The sequence below is a fragment of the Hyperolius riggenbachi genome, chromosome 6 (genome assembly GCF_040937935.1).
Source record: "Hyperolius riggenbachi isolate aHypRig1 chromosome 6, aHypRig1.pri, whole genome shotgun sequence".
In the NCBI taxonomy this organism is placed as follows: domain Eukaryota; kingdom Metazoa; phylum Chordata; class Amphibia; order Anura; family Hyperoliidae; genus Hyperolius; species Hyperolius riggenbachi.
The window spans coordinates 259,145,058-259,156,836 of NC_090651.1; the positions used below are offsets into that span (position 1 = coordinate 259,145,058).

Below are 11,779 nucleotides of genomic sequence, written 5' to 3' on the forward strand. Positions count from 1 at the left end.
ATCATTTGTGTGTTTCTTTCCCCCATGCACTGAAGTTTCAGGCTGCTCTTTTCTTCCTGCAAACAGCTTTGCCCTTGTTTGTAATTCCTCAGTATGTGAAAGCCCAGCCAGCTCAGAGGACGATTTATCCAGCTTGTAAAAGATAAGAGAGAGAAGAGAGAAGCTGCTCTAATCCTAAATAACACACAGGCAGTGTGCATAAAGGGGAGTTCATAGCAGAACCACAACACTGAAGAACTTGGCAGCCTTCCAGACACAGGCCGACAAGTCTGACAGGGGAAAGATACATTTATTTATTACAGAGACTGTGTTAGTAGAAAGTGCTGCAGTTAGCCAGAACACATTAGAATAGCTTTTGGAACTTGTAGGATGATAAAAAACAGGATGCAATTTTTGTTACGGAGTCTCTTTAAAGGAGGGGGAATGTTATGATGGCCACAATTGTTTTGTGCAAGAGGGTGATGTTGGCCGTTCTTGTCATAAAGGTGTATGGGTAGGTAGCTGTGCTTGTTAGGTGGGTGAGACAGCCCCGAGCCGCCCATGAAGCTAGGTGATGTTTCTTCCTCAGGAGGCATCCTGCGTTCAGGGCGGCAACTCGTTCCCCTCCACCCTGGCAACAACTCCTTTTCCTTCTGTGGGGATGGGGTGCCTAACAGTAGTGGGGAGGGGGCCCACATCATTCCTTCCTCCCTCTCCATGGGCCCCCTCCTGTCTTATCTGCAGAGCTGGCGCAGTGGTGCTGGTTGTAATTAACTCACCTGCTCGCTCGCTCCATGCGATGTGTTCCCGCGGGCAGCTGCCTCCTCTCTACTTCCTGTTTCCTTGCAAGACGTCTGATTACGTCTGATTACTCTCATACAGAGATCGGGCGGCCAGAGAGTAGACGGTTGCTGGAGGGGACACATTGGGCTTGATTCACAAAGCGGTGCAAAGTGTTTGCACGCCAGTGAAAAGCCCCTTATCACGCCTAAACTCACTTTAGGCGTGATAAGAAGAAACTCGCGCGAAGTTACCGCGCGTACGCACGCGCAGCACCCGACGCTTCGCGCGAAGCTCCCATTAAACCCTATGGGACTTTGCGCGCGCTCTCACGCGCGTACGCGCGGTAACTTCGCGCGAAGAGCAGGAAAAAGCGGTGATAACTCAGTGGTGAAAAGGTCATCACGCCTAAAGTCTTTTAGGCGTGATAACTGGGTTATCACCGCTTTGTGAATCAAGCCCATTGTATGGAGCGAGCGAGCAAGTGAGTTAATTACAACCCAGGACGATGCACCAGCTCGGAGGGGGCCCAAGGAGAGGAAGGGAGGAATGATGTTGGTCCCCCTCCACGCAGTGGCACCAATACCTGCTACCTATACTGGGGCACCTATACCTGTTACCTATATTGGGGAGCTTATACCTGCTACCTATATTGGGGAGCCTATACCTGCTACCTATATTGGGGAGCCTATACCTGCTACCTGTACAGGGGGCACCGATACCTGCTACCTATACTGGGGGCACTTATACCTGCTACCTATACTAGGGGCACCTATACCTGCTAACTATACTGGGGGCACCTATGCCTGCTAACTATGTTAGGGGTTACCTATAACTGCTAACTATACTGGGGGCACCTATACCTGTTACCTTTACTGGGGCACCTATACCTGGCTAACCTATACTTGTGGCACCTAAATCAGGCTACCTATACTGAGGCCACCTATACCTGGCTACCTATACTGGTGCCACCTATACCTGGCTAGCTATACTGGGGGCACCTATACCTGGCTAGCTATACTGGGGGCAAAGATTCCAAATCAGGAAGGGGGTGGTGGCGCAAATCCTCACAAGTTTGTCTCAGGCAGCAAGAAGTCTAGAACCAGCCCTGGGGTGAGAGATGGAGGTTTTGGTGGCTGCACTTGCTGTGGATAGGGGAGGGTCATTTTGGGGGGGTAGAGATAGTTGGTATATTTGCTGTGAGGAAACTATGTGCAGGAGAGGGGAGTTGAGAGGGCCATACTTGTTATGGGGATGGGGCACAGCCGAATCATCCACAAGGCAACTTAGTCAGGTGCTAGGGCCCGGAGAGAGTCTAGTGCCCCTATTTATACTAGCCCTCAACAAGTCTTACAAAAAAAGTCAAGTGGCCATCAAGGGTGGGCCCAAAGTTGTTGCTTGCCCAGGGCCCCATTTCACCTTATCCTTCTATGAGATGGGGGAGTTATGACGGCTGCTCTACCTGGGGCTCCTCATGTTGGGCAAAGATAGTGAAGTGCCCCATTAAAATTCCACTTTTTAGATACGTCCCTGCTGATGACCTGGAGACTGTATAAGCTGCACCGAGTCTGGATCCGGTTACTGGTTTTATTTGATGGTGTGCAAACACTTTCCATTCCACCAGGTGAGCCAGAATTGTGTCTAGTCCTGTTCTTGTGAACAATGTGTATATTGTGCTCACTGGCTCTTTAACTTTTCCTTTCGTAACCTTCTTCCTGTTAGGCAGCATATCCCGCCTGATATATTAATGTGATTACATGTGTGCAGAAATATATTACTCCTCCCACACTGAAAATAAGGGGAAGGAGTGGGAAATACCTGGCTGTGGACAGAATTGGACTTGTAGGAGTATTTCCTACGTGTCACTCTTGTTCTGATATCTCTGGTTCAGTGTTCAGCCTTCCAGTGCCATGAAATAGAAAAGTCAGTGGAATCCCTTTGCTGTGCTGGGACTTGTCCTCCTCACTGCAGTGTTGTATGGGAGAGGACAGGGACTGCAGGCTTTCACTTGTCATTAAGCACCATGATTTCTGGATTAGTCAAACAGGGCTAACCTTCTTTCACTTCTCCCTTTGTCAGTGGCTGCTCTGCTACTTTCTCCCCTTTCACCCTGCCTAGAAGTTCTTTTCTTTTTGTGAAACTGAGAAACTTGATGAAGGCTCCCTCCCCCTCAGGTCATCTCATTCTGCAGGAAAGAGAAACAAGCTTGAAGTGAACAGGAAGCTCTCTCTCTAGTTCACACTACCGGTTTGTGATTTTTTCTAGCATATTGTCTCTGTCCAGCTCCCCTCTCCACACTGTTCTGATCTGAAGAAGGAAGGATGTGGGAGGCCATCTCATCTCCCTGCATCTTGCTCTTAGGAGCTTTGCTGACCAGCAGATTGCACTGACACAGATGTTGCAGGATGGGCTGCTGCAGTGTGACAGCCAGGGGTGCCAACACCAGCAATGATGGGCATGAAGAGGTTGAATTGCTGCAGAGAGAAGAGAACCGGTAAGTTTCCGCTATGGAACATCATAGTAGTAGTTAAGTCAGTGTATGTCCTCCCATGTCTAAGCAGAACTGTGAGTCAAAATTGTAACATTGTTTCAAGTCCTAATTGTCGTTTAAGGTGGCCATACATGTTTCAGTTGCGTAAAAAAAAAAAAAAGATACGATTATTTTATCAAACCTACCATACACCATTCAATCTTCAAAGCAATCAATCTGATTTTTCCAACAAATCTGATCAGATTTTTATCGAAAAAAATTGAATAGTCGATCATTTTTTATCTTTCAAAAAAAATAGATTCTTTTAAATTTTTTCACTATTCAAACATTTGGTCGAATAAACGGGAAAATCAAACTATTTGATTGTATCATGTATGGGCATCTTTAGATGTTGTTTGCAAAACTATATTTGAGCATGCCTGTGGCAATCACAGTCTCCTGTTATTGGTCCTCACTATGCATTTCTCTGGTTGGCCAGCTCAACTGGCTTTTTGTCAAGGCTTAGAAAATAAGCATCAGTCAAGATGCCCATTCAGTTTACGATTTTTAGCTAATAATTGTATTGTTGATTAGATTGTTCTGATGGTATTGTATGAAAACAGAGAAGCTATTGAGCCTAATTGATCCTGAACAATTGCATTATCGATTGTTTCCTTAAAGGACACCTGAAGTGCCAGGAATATGATTGACATATTTACCTTTCAACAATACAAGTTGCCTGGCAGTCCTGCTGATCTCTTGCTGCAGTAGTGTCTGAATTACACACCTAAAATAAGCATTCATATATTCTAGCCAGACTTCAGTCAAACAACTGGTCTGCATGCATGTTTAGGGTCTATGACTAAAAGTATTAGAGACAGAACATCACCTGGACAGACAGGCAATCTGCATTGTTTAACCACTTGCCGACCGCACGCTTATACCGTGCGTCGGCAAAGTGGCAGCTGCAGGACCAGCGACGCAGTATTGCGTCGCCAGCTGCAGGCTGATTAATCAGGAAGCAGCCGCTCGTGCAAGCGGCTGCTTCCTGTCAATTCACGGCGGGGGGCTCCGTGAATAGCCTGCGGGCCGCCGATGGCGGCTCGCAGGCTAAATGTAAACATTAGCGGAAATAATCCGCTTTGTTTACATTGTACGGCGCTGCTGCGCAGCAGCGCCGTAAGGCAGATCGGCGATCCTCGGCCAATCAGCGGCCGGGGATCGCCGCCATGTGACAGGAGACAGCCTGTCACTGGCTGCACAGGACGGATAGCGTCCTGTGCAGCCCGGATCTCCAGGGGGGGCCAGGTAGGAGAGGGAGGGGAAGGATTTCGCCGCGGAGGGGGGCTTTGAGGTGCCCCCCCTCCCACAACACGCAGGCAGGAGCGATCAGACCCCCCCAGCACATCATCCCCCTAGTGGGGAAAAAAGGGGGGCGATCTGGTCGCTCTGCCTGCACGCTGATCTGTGCTGGGGGCTGCAGAGCCCATCCAGCAAAGATCAGCTAAAACAGCGCTGGTCCTTAAGGGGGGGTAAAGGGTGGGTCCTCAAGTGGTTAAAAGGAAATACCGTAAATATGGCAGCCTCCCCATCCCTTCCAGTTCAGGTGTCTTTAAAGAACTGATTAATTAGCAAAGCAGATTTTTTCATGGACACAATCACAGCTGCTTTCGATACTACAAACAGTTTTGATATTTTAATGCTATAGATCTGTTAGGTAAGATCTTCTCTTTCAGACTGAATGGCGTGGACGCGGCGGCAACCCCAGGACCGCCTAACGTGTTTTGTAGGAGATCGCGCATCTACGCTTGGATCAGTCTCCCAGCACCGATCGCTGCTAGGAGACTGTTAAACGGCTAAACCGCCGTCTATTTACTCCGTACAGCGCTGCGATCTAAGGCAGCACTGTAGGGACAGCCGTGCTGAAACCTATGACAGCCGATCACAGTGATTGGCTGGCAGGGGAAGGGAGGGAGGGGGGTATAAAAAAATAAATAAATATGTGATTTTATTTAAAAAATAAAGAAATAAATATTTTTTTTATTCAGAAGCGCTCTTGGTGTGCACCAGCCCTTACTCTGCCTTTAGGGCTCTTTAACACTATGGGCTTGATTCACAATAGAGTGCTAACTGTTAGCACGGCCGTTTTCATGCGAATTTTCGCGTTTGCGCGCGATCGCAAACTTTCGTGCGCATTTAAAAGGTTTTGCGTGAAAATTCACGTTTGTGTATCGTTAACGTTTTTGCACGCCTAAACGAGAATTTTAGCGCGGACACGATGACTATTTAGCGCAAAAATTTGCATTTCCGCGCGAAACCGGTTAATTGTGCATGAAAATTTGCAATCGCGTGCAAACGCAAACATTCGCGCGAAAACGGCCATGCTAACAGTTAGCACTCTTTTGTGAATCAAGCCCTATATGTGTTTTTGCAATTTTTGTGAGCAAATGCATTAATACAACATTCCAAAAGGGTCATGGGAAAATCACATCAGCTTTTGGATTTGTGCGTTTATTCCATGCCACTCTGCATTTTAAAGGATACCTTAGTCCTAAAAATATGGCAAAAATGTTGCCCTGTGTGTGCATGGGAAGTAGTGCAGAAGCTTACCGCACCTCCCTTGCCACGGCGTCAGCCTCTGTTTCCCTGCAAAGCAGCCCGTTCTGAAGTCCTGGTCGATGGGGTTGGTGCATGCGCAGTATGCCCGCACTCCTGCGGGAAGATGTAACCGGATTGTGCACGCACGGGACTTGAGGTCAACGGGAAGCGCAGTCACAAGGTGCCCAAGTAGACATACTAAGCGCAGCAGCGTTGTATGTCCGGGTCAGTGGGCTTGCATGCCTGGTACATCTTTGCGTCTGTACTCCCGTGGACATATTGCGCATGCTCCAACCCTGCTGACAAGGTCTTCGGAATGGGACGCTTTGCAGCATAATGGAGGCTGATGCTGGGATAAGGGAGGAGCGGTAAGCCTCTGCAGTCTGCACTACTCCCCATACACACACAAGGAGTCATTTTTCCATATTTTTAGGACTAAGGGTATCCTTTAAATGTGGAATACAATGGTTTCTTTGAGGAAAATGCTTGCGGAAAATGTTTTAGGCAAGGAGCACAGTGTATGCACTAAACGACAGTAAAATTGGCATGCGCAGGCAGCACACAGCAATTTTACTGGTACTAATGCAGTCTGTTACTGAAATGATGCGTACTTTGCTATGGTAACTCATGGCGTGACGTGCATTACTATAGCGACAAGCATGTTACCCCCGGTTATGCATATAACACTAATGGGTTAACGGGCAGTGCACCCCTGGCATTAGTAGCGATAAAATTGCCACGTACACCCTGCTATTTTACTGCGATTTAGTGCGTCAGGTCCCATGTTTGTTTGTATGTGGGAACATGCGCACATTATTTTCATGGAAGTAATTGACAGAAAAGATGCACACAATGTTGCACTGTTGACAAGTTTTTTCTGCATGCGAAAAAAAAACGCATTCAGGCAGGCTCCCTGCACACTGCAAATCCGTTTTGCGATTGCTATTTGCAATTCTGATTTTCCCTGTATGCAATCAACAGAAAAACGTAGGAAAAAACGCAGCATGCAGTAACGATTAAAAATCGGAATCGGATGTAAAGTTTTCCTGTGCAGAAAATGCTCATGACATCAAGCAAGTATGCTCCCTGCCGTGGTTGGTTGGTAGCACACTGTATGCGCATTGCAAAACGCATGTGCCATTATGTTTGTGATCTGCAGTGGAGACTGAAGATAGATGTTGATGCAAAGCCTGCATGCAGATAGAACTTTATAGGCAGTTAGTTGATATGCACAATAATTCTGCAATGCAACTCATGCAGAGTAAAAGGATCCTAAGGCTAGCTTGACAGAGGGAGTTGCGTTCCCTGTTACAGATGGAATCCAACTGAATGGGAAAGTAGTGCTGCATGATATCTGTGCATTGCGTTGCATACATAAAGCATTCAATCAATTAAAAGTATGTTTCACTGTCACTGTTAAAGTCCACGCTGTTATACCACACTGCACTGACTACACTGTGAACACAGTGGTCAGTTGCTTTGCACAATAATTCTGCATGTCAAGTCACCGCCCATACGATTATATGGGCCTGTTCACCACTGTACTGCATTGTAACTGATCACGTTATGTTAACTCGCTGCATGCAAGCACATTATAGCGCATTATAACGTGTGCGTCATGCAACTGACCACTGTGAACCTAGCCTCTGGGTCCCTTCACACAGAAGCTATTGCATTCTGTTGCAACGGACAATATCATTGCATCACAACATAATTATATTCTAATCGTGCTTTCACATTGAGTGGGAAGAGGTAGACTGTTGTGAAACGTCACCCGGAACGATCACTAATGGGCATTCCAGGAAATGAAAGAGCATTTGTACTCCTTAGAAAGTACCGTATTTGCTTTGAGTTGATAACATCAGCTAAGGCAGAGTTCACACTATAATGAAAACATAATAGTAACATTGATATTAGCAAGCAAAATACAAGCTGTGTTTATCACCGTAGCCATAGCAGATCATGTGACTGCTATGGGATCTATCAAAGCTTGGTCACCTAGTGATTTAACCAAATAACAGCAACATTTGACAAATACGTTTGGATGACATGAACTTCTGTACAACTTGCGAACCTCTAATTAACTTATTTACTTAATTTTAGTACACTTGCTGGTTTAAAATGCTAGAGATTTTATTAAAGGGGCAGTATGGTTTAAACCTTAAAATGAAAAATACATATGTGCATATACATAGATTTGTCCCAGAGTAAATGCATTGTATTTTTTTTTAATTTCCTATGTAGCTGCCCCTTACAGAAGGTATTATAAACTGCTTTGAACCTCTTATTGACAGGTTTTGGACAAGTCCATTTCCAGTTCTCACATGGAATTGTCATGGTTTATGATTTCCATGAAAGTTTATGATTTCCTGAAAGTCAGTGGTATAGTCCAAGAGCTAAAATAGTGGCAGGCCAGTAAGGGGCCACGCAGCATCTTTGTACACGTTTGCTAGGGAGTGCTTTTGAAAAGTATTAAGGAAACCTTAGAGCAGATTTGGTGCAAAAAGAAGTGGAGAAAGTACTGAGCGGATCAGGTAGACTCCACAAACGCCACTCCCTGACGCTCCTGTGGGCCACAATGGCCCAATTTCACTTTCATGACCTCTGGGTCACGAAGCTGGAATGAGAGATTCATTCTCTCATTCAGGCCTGGAACCCACTACAAATCGCAAAACGCTATCGTAATCGATAGCGTTTTTATTCAGAGTTTTGTAAGCAATTTCATGAGCGTTTTCTGGCGCTTTTGGGAGCGATTTTAAAAAGTGTAAGCTTTATGCCAGCGATTGTGTAGCGACTTGCGATTTTAATTCTGATTGGTCCTTTCAATGTATCAGAATTTTATGACAGCTTGCAATCGCACTCAAATCGCTATGTGTAGCGATTTATGAGTGATTTGCCAGCGCTTCAATACATTACATTGAAGTGTAAATGCTCCCAAAATGCTGCATGTCCTGCGATTGCGATTTTTGCTAATCGCAATCACTACTTTGGAATTTGTTACATTTATTTACATTGGCAGAGCGTTTAGGGAAAGCGCTAGCGATTTAAAGCGCTCCCTAAATTCTCAAAAAATCGCTCTAGTGGGTTCCAGCCCTCACTGCTTGCTGGGAGGTGGGGGAGCGGCAGGGGGTGTGGCTAGGGAGAGAGAGTTGCTCAATGGTAGCTAAGGAAACCCTGCAGAATTGAACAGGGAATCCCTTTCTCCTTTACCTCCTTGATAGCGACAAACATTGTCACTAATCTCGGGGGGCTATAGCAGTGTGTGGGGGGGGGGGGCACATAGCAGTGGTGTGGGCACACAGAGGCATGTCATGAAGCAGAGAACATGCCTTTGTGTTCCATGTGCCCCCCAAAAACCACGTCGGGTTCTCTTTAACAAAATTGAGGGAACAAAACTGTGAACTATACAAATGTCTGCTCAACAGAAACTGGGGCTAGTAATTTGGTGCAGCCACGTCTATTTGAAAAAGGGCTCCTGGAAAAAAGGGCACCTGGTGTAGCCCATATATCAACTTCGGCTACAAAGGGCGCCTGGTGTAGCCCATTTATGCCAAATTCGGCTACACAGGGCATCTGGTGTAGCCCATATATGCCAAATTCGGCTACAAAGGGCGCCTGGTGTAGCCCATATATGTCAAATTCGGCTACAAAGGGTGTCTGGTGTAGCCCATATATGTCAAATTCGGCTACAAATGGCGCCTGGTGTAGCCAATATATGCGTAATTCGGCTACAAAGGGCGTCTTGGTGTAGCCCATATATGCCAAATTCGGCTACAAAGGGTGCCTGGTGTAGCCCATATATAATGCCAAATTCGGCTACAAAGGGCACCTGGTGTAGCCCATATATGTAAAATTCAGCTACAAAGGGCGTCTTGGTGTAGCCCATATATGCCAAATTCGGTTACAAAGGGCGCCTGGTGTACCCCATATGCAAAATTCAGCTGCAAAGGGCGCCTGGTGTAGCCCATATATGCCAAATACTTCTACAAAGGGCTCCTAGTGTAGCCGAAAAAGCTAGTTTTAGTTTATAAAAAGGATGCTGTTATAGGCAAAATTTGTTGGGCTATAAAAGGGCTCTAGATAATGCTGAGAAAAGTGATTACTATGACCTAACTTCTCCCTACTCTCACATAGAACCCTCCTCTGATGGTGTCTAACCCCCCTGATGGTGCCTAACCCTAACCCCCTTGGTGGTGCCTAACCCTAACCCCTCCCTGGTGGTGCCTAACCCTAAGACAGCCCCTGGTGATTACTATGACCTAACTTCTCCCTACTCAGTCTCTCACACAGAACCCTCCCCTAACCCCCCTGCTGGTGCCTAACCCTAAGAGCCCCCAGGTGGTGCCTAACCCTACGACTCCCCTAGTGCCTAACCCTAAGACCCCCCAGGTGGTGCCTAATCCTAAGACTTCCCTGGTGGTGCCTAACCCTAAGACACCACAGGTGGTGCCTAGCCCTAAGACTCCACAGGTGGTGCCTAACCCTAAGACTCCCCAGGTGGTGCCTAACCCTAAGCCCTCCCTAGGTGGTGCCTAACCCTAAGATTCCCCTGGTAGTGCCTAACCCTAACCCCCCTGCTGGTGCCTAACCCTAAGACCCCCCAGGTGGTGCCTAACCCTCAGACTCCCCTGGTAGTGCCTAACCCTAAGACCCCTCAGGTGGTGCCTAACCCTAAGACCCCCCCCCCCGGTGGTGTCTAACCCTAAGACTCACCTGGTGGTGCCTAACCCTAAAACTCCCCTGGTGGTGCCTAACCCTAAGACTCCCCTGGTAGTGCCTAACCCTAAGACCCCCCAGGTGGTGCCTAACCCTAAGACCCCCCAGGTGGTGACTAACCCTAAGACCCCCAGGTGGTGCCAAACTTTAAGACCCCACAGGTGGTGCCTAACCCTAAGACTCCCCTGGTGGTGCCTAATCCTAAGACCCCCCCTGATTGTGATGCCTAATCCTAACCCCGCTGCACCCCCTAATCAAAAATCTCGGCTATAAAAGGGTGCCCTTTTGTTGCAGAATCATAAACCTTGTAGCTGAAAACCTTGTAGCTGAATAAAAAATATGGGCTACAAAGGGGCACCCCACTGTAGCCGAAAAACGTGTAGCTGAAAAAAATATGGGCTACAAAGGGGTGCCCTACTGTAGCCGAAAACCTTGTTGTTGAAAAAATATGGGCTATAAAGGGGTGCTCTACTGTAGCCGAAAACCTTGTAGCCAGAAAAAATATGGGCTACAAAGGGGTGCCCTACTGTAGCAGAAAACCTTGTAGTCTAAAAAAAATATGGGCTATAAAGGGGCGTCCTACTGTAGCTGAAAATCTTGTAGCCGAAAAAAATATGGGCTACAAAGGGGCGCCCTACTGTAGCCAAAAGTAGCCAAAAAAAATATGGTGTACCAAGGGGCGCCCGCTTGTAGCCTATATCAAAACTCGGGCGCCCTTTTCACCATCTTGTAGCCGATATTTGCAGAAATAACATTGATATCTATGGAGGCGCCCTTTTCATACAGGCAGCTCAGGCGCCCTTTTCAACGGATCCCGTGCAGCCCTTTTCCACTACCATTTGAAATTTACTTTGTCTTTTTCTTAATTGTTTTGCACCACTCCTCTATGCGGTTACTGCATAATAGTGGTGCTCAAATACCCCTTTTCAAAATTCGAGTTAGGTCGAATTCGAATAGTAAATTATTCGAGATCAGTCGAATATTCGAGTCGAATAATTTGTACTATTCGATTCGACCTCGGAATTCGAGCTCACTATTCGAGTCGGTATTCGAGCTCATTATTCGAGCTGACTATTCGAAATGGCCTTAAATAGCTTCCAACACTTGTTTTGAGGGTGAATGATGCAAGAAACCTCTTTTTTTCCAAGTAACAACAGCAAGTGATTATGTGGGGATGTTCCTTTAAAAAAAAAAAGTTGAAAAGAGAAGTTGTGTCCAGAAATTTGTTCAGTACTG

General features: G+C 46.6%; 1 protein-coding gene across 1 annotated transcript in view; it reads left to right on the forward strand.

Annotated features, from left to right (window-relative positions):
• Window positions 1-2,561: 2,561 nt before the first annotated feature.
• The window catches only part of LOC137521462 (probable pleckstrin homology domain-containing family N member 1), a 124,218-nt gene continuing 115,000 nt past the window's right edge, over window positions 2,562-11,779 (forward strand). The window contains exon 1 of the mRNA XM_068240754.1: window positions 2,562-3,253. Coding sequence (XP_068096855.1) covers window positions 3,165-3,253 — 89 coding nt within the window. The 5' untranslated portion in view covers window positions 2,562-3,164. The remainder of the gene's footprint in view (window positions 3,254-11,779) is intronic.